The sequence below is a fragment of the Suricata suricatta genome, chromosome 7 (assembly GCF_006229205.1).
Source record: "Suricata suricatta isolate VVHF042 chromosome 7, meerkat_22Aug2017_6uvM2_HiC, whole genome shotgun sequence".
Taxonomy (NCBI): Eukaryota; Metazoa; Chordata; class Mammalia; order Carnivora; family Herpestidae; genus Suricata; species Suricata suricatta.
In genome coordinates this window covers 95,502,647-95,525,320 of record NC_043706.1, presented here as the reverse complement: position 1 = coordinate 95,525,320, position 22,674 = coordinate 95,502,647, and the positions used below count along the sequence as shown (strand labels likewise).

At 41.7% G+C, this 22,674-nt stretch overlaps 1 protein-coding gene across 1 annotated transcript in view; it reads right to left on the bottom strand.

The window, feature by feature from the left end:
• The window catches only part of AMD1 (adenosylmethionine decarboxylase 1), a 22,589-nt gene extending 7,589 nt beyond the window's left edge, over positions 1-15,000 (bottom strand). The window contains exon 1 of the mRNA XM_029944153.1: positions 14,566-15,000. Within this exon, the coding sequence (XP_029800013.1) occupies positions 14,566-14,675 (110 nt within the window). The 5' untranslated portion in view covers positions 14,676-15,000. The remainder of the gene's footprint in view (positions 1-14,565) is intronic.
• Between the last annotated feature and the right edge of the window lie 7,674 nt (positions 15,001-22,674).

Here is a 22,674-nt window from a genome sequence, read left to right as displayed (position 1 = left end):
CTCCCTCTCTCTCTCTCTCTCTCTCTCTCTCTCTCTCTCTCTCTCTCTCTCTCTCTCCCCCTCCCTCCCTCCCTCCCTCCCTCCCTCCCCAACTCACACTGTCTCTGTCTCTCTTTCTCTCAAAAATAGACAGTTAAAAAAAAAGTGCTACCTCTTTAACATGCCCACTGTAAACAGAAACTACATAAAACAGTTCCACAGGATAAACTTAAAATTATCAGGTAAAGGCTAGGAAACGGTTTTCTTTTTTAAGTATTTTGAATTTATCCAGTTTAGACTTTAAGAAATCCTCAACAGCAGTGCCTAAGTGGCACAGTCAACAAACACAGGTCAAGATCTCGAAATTTGAGATAGGGCTCTGCACTAATGATGCGGAGCCTGCTTGGGATTCTGTCTCTCCTTCTCTGTCCCTCCCCCTGCTGGTGCTCTCTCTCAAAATAAGTAATACAAAAAAATTAAAATACAAAAAAGAAAGAAAATCCTCAACAGCACAGCCAGCACAAAAACAGGTGGGGCTTGGGTGACTTGGTTGAGCACCTGACCTTTGATTTCACTGTCATGATCTCAGGGTTCATGAAATACAGCCCTGCCTTCTGGCTCTGAGCTGACAGCGGCCTACTTTGATTCTCTGTCTCTCTCTCTCAAAAATAAACATTAAAAAAAATTTGTAATTATTCTAGCTACAAGAATGGAATTAAAATTATGTGTATCCAAGATCCAATTAAAATTTAAAAAATAAAGGTTTTTAAAAATTCTTTTGTATTAAAATTCAAGCACAGGGGTGCCTGGATGGCTCAATCTGTTAAGCCTGAACTTTGGCGCAGGTCATGACCTCACAGTTGGTGGGTTCGAGCCCTGTGTCGGGCTCTGTGGTGACAGCTGGAGCCTGGAGCCTGCTTTGGACTCTGGGTCTCCCTCTCTGCCTCTCCCCTTCTCTTGCTGTCTCACTTTCAAAAATAAACATTAAAAAATAAAAAAATAAAAAATTCAAGCACAGTGCCAATGAATCCTGCTAGCATTTTGCATCTGTTTAATCATTTTTAGGAAAGATTATTACTAGCCCAAAGGGCAATTATATGACCAATCACAAAAGGTAGTAATTCATACAATGAGTAAATTAGTTAAATTGAACAGTAAAGACACCTATCTGAAAAAATTTAAATATACATTAGACTGGGCCATATCTTTGCAGTTTCAATTTTTTTTAATGGTACAATTTGTTATTTGGGGAAGAAAAAAGTTGCAGTTAAGACCCAGTTCTGAGCAATACAAACTGATAATTTGAATCTTCTTTAGGAAGCCAAGCAATAGCTTGGACTTTGCCATTTCTAATACTCAGAATTTACGAACATATGCATTTCAGAACCCACTGTATTTTTAAAATTTATTAATGTTTACTTTTGAGAGAGACAGAGTACCAGCAGGGGAGAGGCAGAGAGAGAGACACAGAATCTGAAGCAGGCTGCAGGCTCTGAGTTGTCAGCACAGAGCCTGACATGGTGCCTGATGTGGGGCTTGAACCCATGCCCAGGAACCACAAGACCCTGAGCTGAAATCAGATAGATGCTTAACCAACTGAGTGAGCCACCCAGGTACCCCTAGGCTTTTTTTTTTTTTTTAAATACCTGGTGGGCAATAAGACCTACTTCACATGATTAATAAAGATTAATTACATAATGCATACAAAATTTACATGACAAGAATTCAAACACTGAATACGAAGGTAATTGATAAAAATATCCACTATAGGGGCGCCTGGGTGGCTCAGTCGGTTGGGCCTCCGACTTCGGCTCGGGTCAGATCTCACGTTCGTGGGTTCGAGCCCCGCATCAGGCTCTGTGCTGACAGCTGGCTCGGAGCCTGCTTCCGGTTCTGTGTCTCCTTCTCTCTCTGCCCCTCCCCCTCTCATGCTCTGTCTCTCTGTATCAAAAATAAATAAAAAACATTAAAAAAATTTAAAAAAAATTAAAAAAAAATTTTTTTTAATTTAAAAAAATATCCACTATAAATATAAGAAGGTTTTAAGTCACATTTTGGAGGACAGGGGTCTCTCTTTAGAGCTTATCTAATTCAGAGCTTACCTAAAGACTTCCATTAGAATTCACCTCACCCATTAGAATTCTCCACTCACTGGACATGCTACTGAGTCCTATCACCCATTCTCAGTTTTATTCACTATTCATGCTGATTCCCTCACCCCCAGTTTTATAAGTGATATATGTCGCTGTATATAAGTTTAAGGCATACAGAATAATGGCTTGATTTACATAATGTGAAATGATTACTGCAGTAAATTTAGCATCCATCTCAGATACAATAAGAGAAGGCAGAAAAAGAAAAAAAATTTTCCACTATGAAAACTCTTAGGACTTATTCTCCTTTCATGTATCATATACGCAGCAGTGTTAACAGTATATTAAGACTTTTAATTGTACACCATGTACTTTTTCTTTCTTGTATAACTTTGTATTTCTCTGGATTTAAAAACTGTCTTGCTTTTTCATTTGACTCAGATTTTGCAATATAAAGACACTAGATCAGAAAACAGTGGAAATAAATAAAACATACACTAACAAAATATACACAGGTAACTAGCTGTATCCCCATTCCCAGTTATTTCAGTCACACTGGGCTTTACCGCCAACCTTTCTCTCCCTACAAACAGGGCACCATAAACTCAATCCACCCAAATCAAGCCACATGAGAGCGAAAGACAGCATTATAATTATGCTGAGACAATACATGTACATTTTGTATTTGGGTACTACTGGAGTGGATTTCACCCTGCCTAAAACCCCTGTCCCCAGCCCCCTTCTTCTAAGCTCAAATCAGCTCACTATTTCCACCAGACCAAATGTCATTAAAAGGTTTTATTTTTTACTTTGCAGAGTATGAGAGAGCATTTGCACACATGAGCCTGACATGGATGGGGTTTGATCCAATGACCCCACTGGGATCATGACTGGAGTTGGACCCTCAATTGATTGAGCCACCCAGGCACCTCAAAGGGTTTTAAATCTCAGAAAGCATACCAAAGTATTTCGGTATTCGTGCCAATCCCATTATAGTAATTCCGTGTAGTTAGGGACTTTGTGTTGTATTGTTTTTATCTCCAGTGCCTAGTCCAGCTCATAGGAGGCCCTCAAATATTTGACGACTCTGGCAATAGTAATTATTCGGATAAGATCTTATGGACATTTGGGGAAATCACAGCCTTAAAATTTTTATTTTATTTTTATTAAAAAATAATAATCCTTACGTCCAATGTGGGGCTTAAACCCATGACTGAGATCAAAAAGTCACATGCTTTACCAACGGAGGAGGCCCCCCGCACAGCTTTAACATTTTTAAATCTACAATGGTCACACAATCCTTCACTGTTTAAATTTGTCACCTTAATAATTCAGGTATTTACAGGTCAATTCTTGAAAAGATAAGTTTATCTTGTTCACTAACTAGATACATAGTCTACTTGAAATGCCATCCTATTTTAATCTACATAAATGAAACTTACTCATTTCACTGCCAAATAGTTTAGTTATACAATCTACTCATTATAATGAACATAGATGTGAATTGTTTTCTCAGGTTTTTTCCTGCAACATGCTCTTCTCTTTCTGGGGAATCTGCAGACGCAAACATGTTAAAATTTTTGGTTTGAACAGAACCTGAGGGGCCTGTGGGAAGTTTCTTCCTCCCAATCTTTTTTCTGTGTTGTTCAAATTGGATAACTCCTACTGATCTATCTTCAAGTTCACTCAATCTTCTGTCATCTCCATTCTACTAAAGCCCACACAATAAACTTTTTATTCTAGTAGTTATTTTCCTGTTGTTGTTTTTAAAGTTTATTTTTGAGGGAGTATAACGGGGAAGGGGCCAAGAGAGGGGGACAAAGGATCCAAAGGGGGCTCTGCGTTAACATCAGTGAGCTCACATCAGTGAGCTCAATGTGGGGCTCAAACTCACAAACTGCAAGATTATGACCTGAGCTAAACTGAGCTAAGTTGGACGCTCAACCGACTGGGCCACCAAGGTATCCCTTTCCTGTTTGTCTTTTATTTCTCCAAGATTTTGTCTTTCCTTTTAAGAGTACTCATTCTTGGGGCGCCTGGGTGGCTCAGTCGGTTGAGCCTCCAACTTCGGCTCAGGCCAGATCTCACGTTCATGGGTTCGAGCCCCATGTCAGGCTCTGTGCTGACAGCTAGCTCAGAGCCTGGAGCCTGCTTCTGGTTCTGTCTCCTCTCTCTGCCCCTCCCCCTCTCATGCTCTGTCTCTCTCTGTATCAAAAAAAAATAAAACATTAAAAAAAAAAGAGTACTCATTCTTACTTCAAGGGGTACTTGGGTGGCTGAGTTGGTTGAGCAGCTGACTTGCTCAGGTCACGATATTGTGATTCCTAAGTTCAGGCCCCACATTGCGCTCTGTGCTGACACCTCAGCCTGGAGCCTGCTTCAGATGCTGTGTCTCCCTCTCTCTCTGCCCCAACTCCCCCTGCATTGTCTGTCTCAAAAATAAACATTAAAAAAAAAAAAAAAAGAGTATTCACTCTTACTTCTTATGAAATGGTTATGGTAGTTGTTTGTAAATATTGATCGGCATCACTTTGGAAGTTGTGGTCTTTTTCCTTTGAAGGATGCTGGGAATTCCCTGGTGATTTGTTGAGTAATTTATGATTGCACCATAAGCATTTTGACCATGTTATATAATTTTAAATCTTGTTCAAAAGCATACTGGTTTTTAAAAAACTGATTTAGGGGCACCTGGGTGGCTCGGTTAAACATCTGACTGCGGCTCAGGTCATGATCTCACAGCTTGGGAGTTTGAGTCCCATATCTCACATGTCTGTGCTGACAGCTTGAAGCCTGAAGCCCGGATTCTGTGTCTCCCTCTCTTTGCCCCTCCCTTGCTTGCACTCTCTCTCTATCAAAAAATAAATGTTAAAAAAACAAATGAAAATTGTTTTTAGCAAGCAATTGAAATGGTTAAGTTCAGTCTTCAAGTTTTTACCCAACTTCTATTGGTCATATGTATGTCATGGTTTCTGTTTAGTTATGAACTATGAAAGCCCCTGCCATGGTACTCAGATCTGTCCTGCTTACTTGTCCAAACCCAGTAGCCAGACTAGAATGGGAGGTGACCTATCAGTTTTCAAAGCCTTTGATAAATTATGATCCAATCCATACATGAACAGCTCAGTGGTATTCATATAAATCTTTATGGGATCACTTTCTGCACCTTTTTCCTCCCTGTAAACTTGCTGACAATTTCTGGTTGGCGGGGTTGCGGAGGGGGGGTTCCCAATTCTTGGTCCTCTCCACTCTGCCTTGACTATCTGTCCCTCTCTGGCCAAACAGGACAACAAAAGAAAACAGCAACAGGGATATATCAATTGATGCTCTTTACTCTTGGGACCACAGTTCTTCTGGTCAAAACATACACAAAGCAAAGTGATACAAAAAACAAAAAGGGATTTTCCCCCACTCTCTCTGACCCAATGGGGTTGGCTTTCTTTCCTTCCCTGTAGATCAAAGAGAACCTCTCTTGGAGCTCTTTTTGTCTGCTCCTAGTGTGCAGTTACCAGCTTCTGGCAGCTTTTCAGACCACCCCAAGAGATAACCAAAGGAAATAAAAGAAACAGGAAATCATAGCTATCTAGTGCTATTTTGAGTTATGGTTTCCTTCTCCAATTCACCTAAAATTTTACTTTCCAGAGTCCTCAGCTGTTCCATGTACTCTGTCCAAAGTTTTTAGTAAATGGGAGAAAAGTGTTTGCTTAATCCATCCTGTAGGACACGAGAATGCTCTTTCTTGCACTCATTCATCATTAGTTAATAAGTTTTGCAACCAAACTCTTCCTCACCTAATAGAAACCCTCTAGTATTTTTTCAAAGTCACAGTATGAAAGAACACAGTTGATTTAAAACACTTTAAGGGCACCTGTGTGGCTCAGTTGATTAAGCGTCCCTACTTCAGCTCAGGTCATAATCTCATGGTTTGTGGGTTTGAGCCCTGCATCAGGCTCTATGCTGACAGCTCAGAGCCTGAAGCCTGTTTCAGATTCTAGGTCTCCCTTTCTCTCTGCCCCTTCCCTGCTTGTGCTGTCTCTCTCTCAAAAACAAACATTTAAAAAAGAAAGAAAGAGAGAAAAAAACACAACTGGATGGTTTATCAACCAAAAAAACAATCTTAAAAGAGCCCATAGGCTCAAAAAAAGAAATCAAAGGGCAAGATGTGAGAAAAATAAAACCGAAAAAATCTATATATAGAGAGAGAAAGATGAAAAACCAACACCAACATGGGGGGCTCAAACTCAACCATGAGATCATGACTTAAGCCAAAGTCGGATGTTCAAACAACTGACCAACCTAGGTGCCCCAAGCCTCCTTTTGTAAATAAAGTTTTATTGGATCCTAGTCACACCCAGATCATGTATCACCCCAAAATAGGATGCTCTTTACCAATAGTACATGGTTGAAAAATCTTAGATAACTATGCCAGAAAAACAAACCATTAGTGGCATATTTTATATTTAAAACTTTTTTTAAAGGGCACCTGGGTGGCTCAGTCGGTTAAGCGTCCGACTTCGGCTCAGGTCATGATCTTACGGTTTGTGGGTTCGAGCCCCGCACCAGGCTCTGTGCTCACAGCTAGCTCATAGCCTGAAGCCTGCTTCAGATTCTGTGCCTCCCTCTCCCTCTGAACCTACCCTGCTTATGCTGTCTCTCTCTCTCTCTCAAAAATAAATAAAAAAATTTTTTAAAAAGTGGGGGGGGGGGCCACCTGGATGGCTCAGTCAGTTGAATGTCTGACTTTGGCTCAAGTCATGACCTCACAGCTCATGAGTCTGGGCCCCAATATGGGCTCTGTGCTCACAGCTCAGACCCTGGAGCCTAATTACAAATTCTGTCACCCTGTCTCTCTGCCCCTCCCCTACTTGTGCTTGGTCTGTCTCTCAAAAATAAATAGTCTGTTAAAAGTAAAGTTAAGAGTGAGCCAGCATGCTGGTGTGCAGGGGAGAGGCAGAGGGACACAGAGAGAGAATCCCAAGCAGGCTTCGCACTGACAGCACCCACAAGCGGGACTTCATCTCACTAGCCGAAATCAAGAGTCCCTCAACCAACTTGAGCCACCCAGGAACCCCTATATTTAAAGTTTTCTTCAGGAGTCTGGTTTAGGTCAGAGTCGCTAAAATGAACAAATCAAGAGAATGTAGATGCTGGCGAGGATGTGGAGAAACAGGCACCCTCCTACACTGTTGGTGGGAATATAAACTGTGTGCAGCCACTCTGGAAAACAGTGCGGAGGCTCCTCAAAAAACTATCCACAGAACTCCCCTATGACCTAGCAATAGCACTGCTAGGGATTTACCCAAAGGATACAGAAGTGCTGATGCACAGGAGCACATGTGCCCCAATGTTCGCAGTGGCACTGTCAACAATAGCCAAATCATGGATAGCCTAAATGTCCATCACCTGATGAATGGATCAAGAAAATGTGATACATACACACACACACACACACACACACACACACACACACTGGGGGAGACACACTGGGTGTATTATGAAAACCAATTTGAAAATAAACTATTAAAAATTTTTTTTAAATAAAAAAATCTAAAAAAAAAAGTCTGGTTTAATAAAAAGAGAACAAGCTAGAGTGTTTACAAAGAAAAAGAAACAACTAAAACGACTTCTGTGTTATCTGATTCAAGAAGACCCCAAAGACAACTGACCACCTTTTAAAATGTGGTATGCAAGAAGTAAATGCCTCAAGTCAAATGACCTTCAGCAAAGGGGCCAAGACTACAAAATTGGGGGTGGGGGAGTCATCTAATGGTTCTAGGAAAACTGCATGTTCACACAAAATAATAAAGTTGGATTCTTACCTAACACTATCTACAAAAATTAAGACCTAAAACTACAAAAGTCCTAAAACATAGGGAAAAGCTTCAGGAGACTGGATCTGTCCATGCTTTCTTAGATATGACACAACAAGCATAGATAACAAAGGCAAAAACAGACAAATGGGACTATATCAAACTTAAGATCATAGAAGGGTACAAAGAGTGAAAAATACAGAATTGGAAAAAATACTTGCAAATCATACAGGTGATAAAGGTAAATATTCTGAATATACAAGGAACTTCCACCAACAAAAATAAACAACCCAGTGGGGCACCTGGCTGGCTCAGGTGGTAGAGCATGCAACCCTTAATCTCAGGTTTGAGAGAGCACGAGTGGGGGAGGGGCAGGGAGATAGGGGACAGAGAAGCTGAAGCAGGCTCTGGGTTGAGAGCAGAGACCACTTGGGATCCTCTATCTCGCCCTCTCAGCAACCCCCTCACTCACTCACTCACAAAAAAAAAAAGGTTAAAATGGTAAATTTAATAACAGACGCTTAAACAATTTTTTAAAATTTATATACTTTTAGAAAGGGAGCTCAAGCAGGGGAGGGGCAAAGAGAAAAGAGAGAATCCCAAGCAGGCTTCGTGCTGTCAGCACAGAGCCCAAGCCAGAGCCCAATCTCACAAAGCATGAAATCATGATTTGAGCTGAAATCAAGAGTCTGACACAATTGACCGAGCCACCCAGGTGTCCCATGTGTTAGATGCTTTTTAATCTCAATTTTACAAAGTAAATGTCTGAAGGAACAGAATGCTGCTGGTAGGTGGAAGAAACCCTTCAGAGCAGATTATCACTTGTGTCACCCAAAGAGTTGGATCCTACTAAGATCCAGTAGGTCAGACACTCTGCAGATGGTGCCTTGGAATGTACATTAAAAAAAATAAAAGCCTTTCTCTTTTGTTAAAAGAAGTCAACTCAGACTACACTGCTAATTTTAATCATAGCACTAAATTCTCAATCTCGAACTTTATATTTTTTATAATGCTTGTTGAGAGAGAGAGACAGAGAGACAGAGAGAGAGACAGAAGGAGGAGGAGGAGGAGGGAAGAGAAAGAGAGAGTGCGCCCGCATACACACGAGTTGGGGAGACAGAGAGGAGAGAGTTGGGGAGACAGAGAGGAGAGAAAATCCCAAGCAGGCTCTTTGTTGACTGTGCAGAGCGCGGTCTCACAAACTGTGAGACCATGACCTGAGCAACCAAAAGCCAGACGCTTAACTGGCTGAGTCACCCAGGTGCCCTCAATCGCAAACTTTAAAATATAAATCACTATCCAGTATAATTACTGCTACATTCAGTTGATTACTTTCAATGGGTCCACTTTTAAAAGGGTTGCTTGGAGACAGCAGTTCAAACTTTTTCCAAACTAAAAAAAAAAAAAAAAAAAAAAAAATCCAAACTTCTGTGAGAAAGGTAATAAGCAGCTTAATTCAATAGGAAGCTTTTCTACTTCAAAACCTTCTTACACTAAAAGGCTTTTGGCAAGGGATAGTAAATTCCTTCAATGTAAAATCTCGATTCTGCAACACTGTCCAATGATGTAGTCAAGTAAGGCATGAGGTTCTGGGAAAGTTAATCTTGAAGTATGACTTAGAATCCTTGCAACCAGTCCTAAACCTTTACTAAAAAATAAAGTTTAGTCTACAAAATTTGAAGGAGAAATAGAACATCCCACTCCGTCCTAAATGTCGTTTCCAACATGACCACTATAGATTCTAGTTGTTATAGTTTCACATTAACCGTGCAAATAATACACCTCTAACCTTTCCATAATTTTTATTCTCTTCACCTCCACTACAATTTTCCATCAGAACCCACTTCTTTACTATGGGCTATGAATTCAAAAGCAAAAAATATCTTTCCTCTCCCCAAAATTTCTTATTTCTTAACAGACTTCCTCCCCATAGCTGCCATTTCCTAAAACATAAAAGACTTTTGTTTGGTCCAGCAACCCTAAGACATTATAATATATGACCACTGATTTCTGTTCACATCCTTTTGAAACCTGAAAATCTGGTAGAGAACCTACAGGTTAAACCTAATACACCACCCCTTCCTTGTACATTTTAACTTTAAATAATGTGTGAAATAAGTCAGTATTAGAACACAACAGCTATTCCTTTACCCATATGGATACACCTGGAGCGCTGGTTTTCTTAAACATACTGTTAAGCGGGGCACCAGGGTGGCTCAGTCGGTTAAGACTGAAGTGGCTCAGGTCATGAACTCATGGTTTGGGTTGGAGCCTCATATGTCCTCTGTGCTGACAGCCCAGAGCCTGGAGCCTGCTTCAGATTGTGTCTCCCTCAAAAATAAACAATAAACATTAAAATGAAAATAATCTTTTAAAAAACAAAACAAAACCCCCGTATCGTTCATATTGTTAACCAGTATTCTTCAACCCAAGTGAGACAGGATTTTCCTTCTTAAAATAACAAAAACAAAAAGTGTATATAGTGTGCCCCATGTCTCCCTTGACAAGTTAGTAAAAAGATTCCCCGTACCACGTTAATTTGTTCAGATTACACGTTAAGATGAATTCTACTAAATGAATGGCCTATAGGAGAGTGGAATGTTTAACAGAAAAGTTACAGATGGACTTGGGAGTTAAAACTTGGAAAGATGAGCCAATTTTGCTTCAAGTGCATTGTATTCCTTCATACTATATTAAAAATAAAATCAATTCCAGATGGAAGGCAGATCTAAATAAGAAAAGGAAAACAAAGTTTAGGAGGAAAAAAGCACATCTTCATATACCTCTAGTGAGTAACAACATCTTAAATAGGATATAAACCTGCTAACAGGGGCAGCTATCTAGCTCAGTCAGCAGAGTATGATCTAAGGGTTATGAGTTCAAACCCCATGTTGGGTGTATACATTACTAAACACACACACACACACACACAAAATAGGGGTGCCTGGGTGGCTCGGTCGGTTAGGTGTCCAACTTTGGCTCAGGTCATGATCTCATGTGAGTTGAGGCCATCATTGGGCTCTATGCTCAGAGCCCGGAGCCTGATTCAGATTCTGTGTCTCCCCCCTCTCTCTGCCCCTCCCCTGTCAGCACTCTGTCTCTCTCAGATAACAAAAACATACCAACCATTAAATGGAAAATATTGCTAAGTTGGGACTACATTAAAACTATTAACTTGTTTCTAAAAACATGCCTAGTAGAATCAAAGGGGAAGCCAGAGAGGGTGTATGATATTTATAATACACATTTGACATTTACCCACAATATACAAAGAACTTCTCAAACCATACAACCTATACAAACCTATACAAAAGAACACACAGGATTTCACAAGAGATCCAAATGGTGACTAGAGATATGAAAGGATGCTCAACTCCGTAAGTCTGATGGGAAGTGCATACTATCATACACCCACAATAGCTAAAATTAAAAAGGTAATACCAAGTGTTGAAAATACGGTGCTAGATATATTTACCAACTTATAACTTAACAATTCTACTTCTAGGTGTATACTGAACAGAAAAGTGCATTGTTCATTAATGACATATTAATGTTCATAACAACATACTTGTACTAGCAAACTAGAAACTACTCAAATACCAATTAAACAAAATGAAAAAATTGTGGTACGTTAACACAAACCGTCAAACATAAGGTTGACCAAAGGACGCCCCACGCAATAATCCACTCCAAATGACTCTATGTTACTTAAAGCTCAAAAACAGAAGAAAACTAACCCATGGTGGTTAGAAGTTGAGAGGAGGGGGTAGGACAGTATTTGGAAAAAAGTACAAGGGAACATTTCCCCGTAATATTCTTGTTATCTTTTTAATGTCCAGAATCTGTGGCAAGGCCCTCTCAGGACATCTGTACTTGTCTAACTATAGTCTGTCTGCATTTTAATAGAATTACAGAGAATGGGAATGTGAGGCAAGGACTTTCTGCCTTCCACATCTTTATCATTAAATAAAAATAAGGCTACAAAGATAGAAGACTTCGTAGAATATATTATAATGATGTGATCTAAAACTCCCCAGTGACAGTATCTCCTCTACTGGAGTCAAAATACATTAAATTGCTAGGATACCCTTTAGTATGTAGTCTTTTAGACTACATTCTGACATATTTTCTTCTACAGCCTTGTTTGCTTAAAACAAGGGGAAAGGGGAAAAAATATCCTTAAAAGCAAAAACAAAACAAAACAAAACAAAATCCAAAAAAATGAAAACAAAACCCCAATCCCCTACAACAAAAAGCCCTAAAGATAAAGATATTAACACTTAGTTACTATGTGTCAGTTTTAAAAGCAAAGTATACACAGAGTAACCCCCTTTAATCCTTAAAACTATCCAATGATGGTAGGTACCAGCACTGTCATTTTAGAGATGAAGAACAAGCTATTAAATGCTGTTTGAATTCAAATTTAGATATTCCATAGGCAATTTACTTAATCATTTCACTTTGCCTTACTCTTCTAGATTATAATCCTCCTCTGGGGCCAGGAATACTAATTTAAGAGACCAGAGGCCAATGATCCTTTTGGCCAGGACACCGACTTTAGGTGATTTACCTAATACATCTACTATTTTTCCCTCCTACTAAGTAACCTAACCAGTGCATCCTTGCTTGATTGACAGGTCACAGAGAGAAGTTCTTACGAAGGCTGCCAAAGGACCTCTCAGTTAAATCAAATTGATTTTCCAGTTCTTATTTGCTCTATCTACAACAGCTGAAGTGTGGTATAAACTCTCAAGATAGTGATTTAACGAATGTTAAAGGTCTATAAAATTATGGCACCAAATCACAAACAATATTTTGTCCTTGAAGATCTAACGTATGCCATCATTTTAAGAGCCACACTGAGGGAACAAAACAATTTCTGCTAACCAAAGTACAAAGAAACAGTGGTTCTTACAGAAAGCAAACTGCCCTTTTATAAGCCTTTCTCCCCCCTCCTTGACTCAGGGAACTTAACCAAAAAAACCCAAGCTTAAATTTTGGCATTTCTGCCTGAGAACCTAGAAGAAAAGCTCTCTTCCCTTTACTAAAAATGTGTACTCATAAATCAAGCTTCAAAACATTTAAAGGGGGCAGAGCAAAACCATCTTATGAGAGACAGTCATTAGTTCTTCAATGACACAATTTTCTAGATTATCTGACCACAATTGTTTCACCAGTCGCATACCACCACCAGGGAGTTTCCCCCTTTGTGAAATGGAGGAAATACTAAGCGTCCCCGTATTCGTAAGTAGCTGCCTCCTACAATATAGTGCTTAAAGCTGAACCTGGCGCATAGTGAAGGACTACGTTAGACATTTTAAATGTCGCACAAAGCTTGAAAAATGAAACCGGTCACATTGTAGCTAACAGGACGGATTTAGCAAGAGAATCCTTCAAGATCGATCTAGTGCCTTAAAAGTCCCGGCAGCACGTGCCCGCCTGGGATCCCTTCTCCAGTTGCTTTTTGTCAGGGACTGCTGCGAGCGCAGCCTACATTCCTGAAACGCCCATTGGCCCACACCCTGGGGCCAGGCTCTCGGCCGGGCCCAGGAGCTCATTGGTCGTCGCCTCAATGGGGCGGCCGCGCCGGTTCCCCCGCCGCACAGCCACGCTAGTGCGAGGGAAGGCAAGGGGCGCCTAGCGGTGTGAGCGCCGCGAGGAAGGCCCAGGCACCTCCGCAGCCGCCCGTGCTGCATTCGCGCTCTGCGCTCGGCTTTCCCAACACCACGCGAAGCCCTCTCCTCCTCTGCGCGATCAGCCCAGCGCTCTCGCGTGACTGCCCGAAGTGGGAGGCCGGGGCCCCAGATTCCTTTGCAGGCTTAGGCATCAAAGGTATTATGTCCTGGCTCGGACGGGCCTCTAGCCCGTAAATTCACACAAACCTTCCTCCACCCCGCACCTCGCCCGGAACCCGCCGACGCGGTAACAGGTTACACGGTCAAGGTCAAGAGTCTCCGGGGCAAGTCTCGGTGGGGTCCGCGGCCGTCTGCGGGGGCCTCCCCTAAAAGGATTTTGGTGCAGAGCACGTTAAGGGCGGCGATGGGGCCCAGCCACTGCGACACCGCTGCTCCCGCCCAATCCCCGCCGCCCAGGCGCCACATGCTGCCAGCGCCGACCGCAGGCGGGAGGCCGGCGCGCCAGACCCTCAGTCGGAGACCGGGAGAGCCCCCACCTCCCGAAGCACGCGGAGAGAACGAGCCCGGCTTCAGATCCACTCCCTCCCTCCCCGCTCCCCGAGAGGGCACGCCCGAAGTAGCGCCCGAGTAATGAGTCCGCTGAGCCACACCTGCCGGGAGGCAGCCCGCGCGGCCCCAAGGCGTGCCCAGCCGGGGTCCTGGACCACCAACTCCGGAGGGTAAAGTCGGACGACGGGGTCCCACAAACCACCTCGAGTGGCACCGCCCGCCGCCCCGCACACTGCGCTGGGGACGTTACCTGAGCACGCGGCGCGCCGGCTTCCTCCCCTCCCCCCGGGCAGTTCCCGGTCCGGCAACGGCGGCGGGAGAAGCCGGCTTGGGCCCCGCGTGGACGCCGCCGCTCCCCCCGGCCCGGAGGCCCCCCTCCACGGCCGCGGAAACGAGCTCCGCCTGCGGACCCGCCCCCACCTGAAGGCTGCGGGAACCCGGGGCCCCAGACCCCAGCCCTTGGCTGGTGCCTTCCAGGCGGCGACAGCCCCCAGCACCTACCTTGGGATGGTGCGAAGATCCCCAGATCCTTGGTTTGCGTCGGGTTGCTGCCTAGAGAACCAAACCTCCAGCAGCTTCTCGGTCCCTTCGAAAAAATGTGCAGCTTCCATCACCGTGAGACTAGCGAACAACCAACAACCACAGAAAATCAACTAAATTAAATCTCTTCTCCCGCCGCTGCCGCCGCCGCGGATTGTTCCAGCTGTGTTACCAAAGTTCAGGTTCCTTTTTTTTTTTTTGCTATAATTTTATATTAACTTTTTTAAAAAAAGGATTAATAAAATTTTCCCGGCTTTTTTGTGTGTGTATGTGAGCGAAAGTTGAACGTGAGTCTGTTGGAAATAGAGGCAGATACAGTTCAGGCTCTTGTAGTCCGCTGTTTCCCCGTTAGAGAGAGTAGAGCGAGCGCTAGCTAATGTCGCCGGCCATACTGTGGAAGCGAGAGCGTTGCGTGAGCACCGCATTTATATACGCCGTCTCCTTCGAAAGGCCAGGAAGTGACGTATAGTCCCGCCCCTGAGGCTCATAGGTTCTCCCACCTGTCAGTCAGCAGCCGCCGAGTTGCGGCTGGCTGGCGGCCCGGCTTCCAGGAGCGCGGAGAGCTACCCGCCGCGCTGCGGTTTGGGTTCGCGCTGTCCCTTGGGCGGGAGACGGCGCTGTGTCCTCCGGCTGGGGACTAAGAGCCTGGGGTCGAATGGGTGGGGAGAACGCGAACGGAGTGGGGAAAGGGTGCGCCGCGCTGCGTTAAACTGGTTAGCAGAGAACATGGGTGGATCCTTAGGGTTGTTGGGGTTCGGCGGGGGCGGCGGCCACTGCTGGGATGGCGTGGTGGTTCTGATCCTGTGCAATTCACCGCGATTGCTGAGGTACTTGACCGTTCTCTAAAGTATGTGTTTCCTCAAGGCGAAAGAAGCCACGCATCAAAACTCAGTATTTGTCCGTGACGCACATGTTGCCGAGGTTCGGATTAGAAGGCACTTTAATTCTGCTCCTGCCTTAGCTGGCGTGCGAGTAAAAGCAGTTTTCGATCCGTTTTTACACAATAGCCCGAAGCGTTTCTGCCTATTTAAAAAGGGAAAAGCAACGTGGCGCCCAGCCTTGGAGGGCTCTACCTACCTCCAACCATGTGGCTCGCCCAGCCTCCGAGTTGGCCGAGCGCAGCGGGTGCCGTGAAGCGTTGGCAACTCCGTGCTCGATTAGGTCAACTGGTGGGAATTTATTTTGCAGAACTATTTCTAGAAACTGGTTTATTAAATATAATCTGAAATTGTTTGATAATATTTTTTGAATGTTCTCAAACTGATGAGCTAGTTGAAAGCCCCCCCCCTCCAAAATTTACAGCGCTGTCCTCTCACGTGCTTCAGAAGAATTAACATGGAAATTAATATAGCAGGGATTCTGCCCTATCACCAATGGTGATTTAAAGAACCATGAATTTAAAAAAAAAATTAAAAATAAAGGACCATGTATTTAATACTTCAGGAATCACATGTAAATTGTAAAATAGTTGTCCAGGTGTAGTCAAACACTTTAACCCGAGGTGGCAAAACTGGGGTAACAAAGTTACAACTTTCACTAAAGAATAAGGGAGGAAAAAACACAGTCTGTCATATAATTACAATTTACAACACAAAAGACTTCCCTATCATCCTTAGAGAAAGACTTCTCTCTACCGAAAGTGAAATGAGATTATGTTGTAAGTGTGAAAAGCCTATAGAAAAAGATGTGTTTTGAATTTGCACTCTAGATTCCCTCCAGGGTAGTACTCGTCTTACAAGACCGTGAATTTGTTCACATTTCTCCATGAAAACTGTTGAAAGAAGCAATGTTGTTCGGTAGGTACTTAGACTACTTTTGCCATGTTTTTAAAAGCATCCAAGTCAAACTGGGAATTGAGACAAATGAGAAATGTTGCTTATTGTATGATGATAACAATTCGAAGTGAATGTGGTGGTTATACTTGGAGTAAAGATAAAAGAAGTATTTATGTCTTTTACAAGCTATTCAGTTATTTGATGGTTGCTTATTGAAATGAAGAATCTGTCTACTAAACCACCTCAAACACTAATTGTGGTGTAAACATAATTTGACTTATAATTGCTTATAATTAGTTGCTTTTTCAATTACTATTATGCTTTTTCCCAATGCAATTTATGTTAATATAAAGGTGCCAAGAATCTTGGCAAGGTAAGTCCTTGTTAATTTGACATAGGATAATTTAAATAGTGTCTACCAATTGGATTGGTCCTTTGTAAAATATGTTATTTTTCTTAAGCATCATTACTACCTTGAGGCTTAAAGTTCTTTGTACTAATAACTAAGTTGGTCAGTTAATCTTATTTAAATATTTTGCTAAACTTAATATGTCCAAAATATATCTTTGACCCCCTCAGAGGATTTACCAGAGAGCAGCCTGAGTGATTATTTAAATCATAAATTCAGGGGGAAAAAAAGAAAAAAGGGAATGGGAAGAAGAAAAAAAGAAAAACTAAAAACCATAAATCCAATTATGACACTTCTCTTAATATTTAAAAATATTCCAGTGTTTTCCCCTCACGCTTAAAATCAAAATTCCTTACCTTAGCCTTCAAGCCCCTACATGATCTGTTTCTAATTCTTCTCCAGATTCATCTCCTTATGCCCTAGCCATACTGACTTTTCTCTTTTTAAGTTCTTCACATTTGTCTTAAATGCTCTCTCTCCACTTTGTATAGCTTTTACATTCTTTTCACTTAGCTGTTAGCTTAAATGTCATGTCCCCACCTCTGAGAGGTCCCCTGTAGTAGTAGGATGTAGGCTAAAACTACTATAACAGAGATTCTGAAATACAGTAGCTCAAAAAACGATTAATTTCTCTCTCACATAACATCCAGAGGCAGGGAGGTGGTAAAGGATGAGTGGGCAGCTCTGTTCTGGGAGATCACTCAGGGACCCCAGTTCCTTCTACCCTGTTCTTACCATGGGGTGCAATCTTCATTCACATGATTAAAGCTGGTCCACATATGTCTACATTCCAGCCTGGAAAAAGAGAGAGTGCAGAAAAACAATTTTGTTATGAAAATTAGACCTGGAAATTGCATTTTCAGTTCTACTCACTTAGTCATGTGTTTATACTTAGCTGCAAGAGAGGCTGGAAATATGATTTCTACTTGGGTAGCTACTTGCCTGGTTAAAACTTGGGGGATTCTATGACTTAAGAGGAATGGAGGGAGAGAATGGATGTGAAGGCCTGCCATACCTTTCCTTACCTTCTAATCTACAGTAGCCAAGTAGTCACTACCTAACACACCATTCTGCTTTAATTCTCTGCAAGATTCTTTTTTGTTGTTATTTATATTTGAGAGAGAGAGAGCATGCAAGTAGGGGAGGGGCAGAGAGAGAGGGAGAGAGAATTCCAAGCAGGCTCCATGCTGTCAGCAGAGAGTCTGACATGGGTCTCAAACCCATGAACCATGAGATCATGGCCCCAGCTGAAATCAAGAGTCAGACGCTTAACCGATTGAGCCACCTAGGTCCCTCTAATTCTCTGCGTAATTCTTATTCTCTTGTACTTACTTATTTGTTGATTGTCAGATGTCTCTCACCCTCAGATTTTAAGCCATGTAACAGCTTGGTTGTCTTTGCTTAACATCGGATAGTATTGCTCCCAAAAATTATTTGGCATAATATATTCAATCAATATTAATTAAATACATGAATTTTTAAGTGCCCTTCTAATAGATCCTGCTCTTTCAAACTAGCCTTATTTCCCAATGTTTCCTCAAAGCCCTGCACTCAATTCTTTGCACCGAAAAAAATCTTATTCAATTTTCTTTTTTTAAATATTTTTTACATTTATTTATTTTCGAGAGACAGAGAGAGACAGAGCGTAAACAGGGGAGAGAGAGAAAGAGACACAGAATCTGAAGCAGGCTCCAGGCTCTGAGCTGGCAGTCAGCACAGAGCCCGACACGGGGCTCGAACCCACAAACCATGAGATCATGACCTGAGCTGAAGTCGGACACTCAACCAACTGAGCCACCCAGGCACCACCCCTTATTCAATTTTCAATACTAGCTGTAATTTCACATAACATTCTCTAGGACAGTACTCTAGCACACACTTACTGTATTAGTTTTCTTTTGGTGTGTAACAACACAAACTTGGTTGCTTAAAACAGCACACATTTATTATCTCACTATTTGTCTGGGTCAGGAGTTTGCACATGGCTTAGCTAAGTCCTCTGTGTCAGGGTTGCTCATAAGGCCACAATCAAGATATGGGTCATTGCTGCAGTCTCACCTGAAGGTTTGACTAGGAAAGGAGCTGTTTCCATGTTCTCAAAGTTGTTGGGAGAATTCAGTTCCTTACAAGCTACTGGACTGAGGGCCTAAGTTCCTTGCCATGTGGGCCTCTCCATAGGTCAGCTCAGAACATAATAGCTTGCGGGGCACCTGGGTGGCTCAGTCGGTTGAACCTCCGACTTCGGCTCAGGTCAGATCTCACCTTCATGGGTTCGGGCCCCCGGCAGGCTCTGTGCTGACAGCTAGCACAGAGCCTGGAGCCTGCTTCCCCGGTTCTGTGTCTCCTTCTCTCTCTGCCCCTCCCCCTCTCATGTTCTGTTCTCTCTCTGTATCAAAAATAAATAAAACATTAAAAAGAAAAAAAGAACATAATAGCTTGCTTCATCAAACCCAGAAACAGAGTTCTGCTTGTAAGTTACAGTGTAATACAGCAATTGCATTCCATCAGCTTTACACCATTGTCATAGTCCACTGGTTAAGAAAATTAGAATAAAGTCACAAGTTCTACCCCCACTGAACAGGAATGGATGCTGTAAGGGGTGAATGCTGGGGGTCAGGGATCACTGAGTTTAGAACCCACCATCGTCACACTCACTACCCTCTGGGAACTCCAAAAACATTTACAATGAAGACTACATACTTACCATTTAATAGATTCATTGTTGGTTTAATATGCCAACTAAATAGGCACATCAATATCTTTTATTTTGATATCCCAATCTCAAAACAAGGCACATATGGAAGTTTTCATATACCTTTGGGCTGAATTGAAAGTGCCTGGGTGGTGTGCAGGAGCCTGCTTCTCCCTGTTTGCAACCGCCATTTGTTAAGTTTTCAGGACTCTTAGGAGTCAATCAATTGACATAGGTTCAATTGACCATACTGGGAGTATTTATTTCAAGGAAATTGGTAGACTCTACAGTTAGGGTCCTCCATACCTTCTAAGAGTCCATTGTTGAACATTTACCAGTGTACCGCTGGTTGTCACAAATCTGTCACTTTCATGGTGTTGAAAACATGGTTTTCTCTACTATAAATGTGAATTCCATGACCTAGGGCTGTTGTGGGCTTTCTTTGGGATTATAAGCGATAAAAGTGGTTTGGAAACTGTAGAATGGCATACATGGCATTATCACTGCAAAATACAGAAACAAAGATACTGAGGGAAGGAACAACCTTGACATACCTGATGTATTTTACATTAAATTGTGAAACAAAAGTGCCCAGATATAATCTGCTCCAAAAGCTGTTCGACTTCTTTGGTGTGACTAATGTGAATAAGAGAAGATATGCCAAAAGTAAAAATGCAGTTTTATTTGGGATGATCCCTCTTAATGTTCTCTGTTGATTTTCAATTTATCAGACATGGGAGAAAGACAAGGAACAGAAAATTAAACCAATAAGAGAGAACAAGAATCTCAGGATATAACAAAATTAGTGACAGTGTTTCCTAGGATGAATTAAGTATTTAACAACAGATATAAAGTTAAAAATAAGAAAAGATAGACAATGACATTAATGGAATTGGACAGAGCCATTTATAAACAATGTATTGGCCATTGTCTGGACAAAATATGCTATTATAATGTTTTTACTTATTTTCATTAGTAATTAAATATTCAGTAAGCAAAGAATTTGTAATGTATTGTTTGTAAATATCATGTGGTTCATAAGCACCTTGTTTCAGGTTTCAAATATTTAAGCAGATAGCCTCTTCAAAGGGTTTTTTATTTCCTTTTTCTTTTGAGGTTTTTTGTTTTTACTGGTTTTGAGCTCCACTTTTGTATTTTCTTTTTCTGTCATGATCTCCACTTGTACTCACTTGTCATCTAAAGGATTAAAAAAGTGTTTTGAGGGGCGCCTGGGTGGCTTAGTCGGTTAAGCGTCTGGCTTTGGCTCAGGTCACGATCTCACAGTTCATGGGTTCGAGCCCTGCGTAGGGCTCTGTGCTGACAGCTAGCTCAGAGCCTGGAGCCTGTCTTCCAGTTCTGTGTCTCCCTCTGTCTCTCTGACCCTCCCCTGCTCGCACTGTCTCTATCTCTCAAAACTAAATAAAAAACATTAAAAAAAAGTGTTTTGAACATGCATGAAATAAAAATTAAATGTAAAAAAATCAAATTAAAATTCTTTTCAGATACTTCAAAGAGCTATTTTTTCCAAAATGTATAATTACCTGTTAAAATCAAAGACAATAATATATGAATTATAATAATATATGAATTATAATAATTCCTAAATTTATAATTTATAAAGGTAAGTTTTTAAGATTAATTTTTACAAATTTATGAAGCATTAAATATTTTTATAAAAATTAAACTATTTTCAATCTCACATAACATGTCCATTTTGTTACTAATGTATCACATTTCAAGTATGTTATGTCTATACCCACCTATGCATAAATTTAAGAATAACGTAAGAGTATTTGGTATTACAAAGTGTTCCTCAGCCACTATATTCAACTGTTTGAATTTTTGCTCTAATTTGTGAGTATCTCCAGTGGCCTGAGACCAGCAAGAAAATGGATACTTGGCATCAGGAAAAGATACTTCATGAGGTCCAAAGCTATTGCATTCTCAGTAAGAGGAAGAATTTGACAATTATTTTGTCTTTTCTCTTATCTGTTTCTGCTATTCAAATCCTCCCCACATTCCAAAGCAAAGTCTTTCTTTATGTCAACATCACCATGAACCACAAACCTTTATGACATTTGTCTGCCGTTGGCTTTTGCAGTGTGAACATAAGGCAAGACATGTGGAGAAGTATTTCCCTGGGGTCTGATTGGTGTTATTTCCAGGAGTGGATGTTTACATTTATGAGCCACACTATGCCAACAATGTGCCTTGGGTTTCAAGTGACAGAGGTACCCGTATGTTCAATTTTATTAAATGGCTTATGTTTGTGGCATGCAGGGTCCAAGGCAGGGCCCTCCTTGCTGGGTGTAAGGTACTTGTTCCAGATTCACAGAATTGTTATTTCTGGACTGTAGCTTCTTCTTCTTTTTTTTTTATTTTTTAAATTTTTTTGTAATGTTTATTTTTGAGAGGGAGAGAGAGCATGAGTGGGGAAGGGGCAGAGAGAGGGAGACACAGAATCAGAAGCAGGCTCCAGGCTTGCTTAAAGCCCCAACCCTCCAACTCTTCCTTAGTGCTTTTATGCCACTAGACATAAAGTTTTCTTAGAGATTTTTAATGTTTTGGGTCCCACCAGCCATTCTATCTCAAAAAACCCTGTCAGATTAAAGTAAAAAAGCCCAGGGGCACCTGGGTGGGTCAATCAATTAAGCTACTGACTCTTGATTTTGGCTCAGGTCTGATCTCACGGGTTTGTGAGTTCTAGCCCCTACCCTGACAGTGCAGAGCTTGCTTGGGATTCTCTCTCTGCCCTTCCCCCACTTGTGCCATCTCCCTCCCTCTTTCTCTTTTTCTTCCTCTCTCAAAATAAATAAATAAAAGAAGAAATAAATTTAAAAAGCCCACATTCACTGAAGGGAAATACTTAGAGAAATTCAGTTATCGTGTCTATTGCTTACAGTAAAGTATAATGGGAAGTGAGTTTTTTTCAATATTTAAGTTCTATGGGAAAATTGGCCCTATTCTCTGCCTCTCTCAGGTCAAACATCTAATTTCAAAAAGCAATCAAGATTTCTCAGAATTTGGAGGCTTCTACTCTGTAGAAGTTGAGTGGATCTAAATCAAAGATCTCTATCAACAGCTCACTTTTGAGGCTCATTTCAAGAGGAAAAAACCTCAACTTGGTCTTTTTGTGGTGAAGCCTACAAGTTCAGGAGCCAAGAGCTTACAGTCTTTTTGGAGGTCTTAAATAC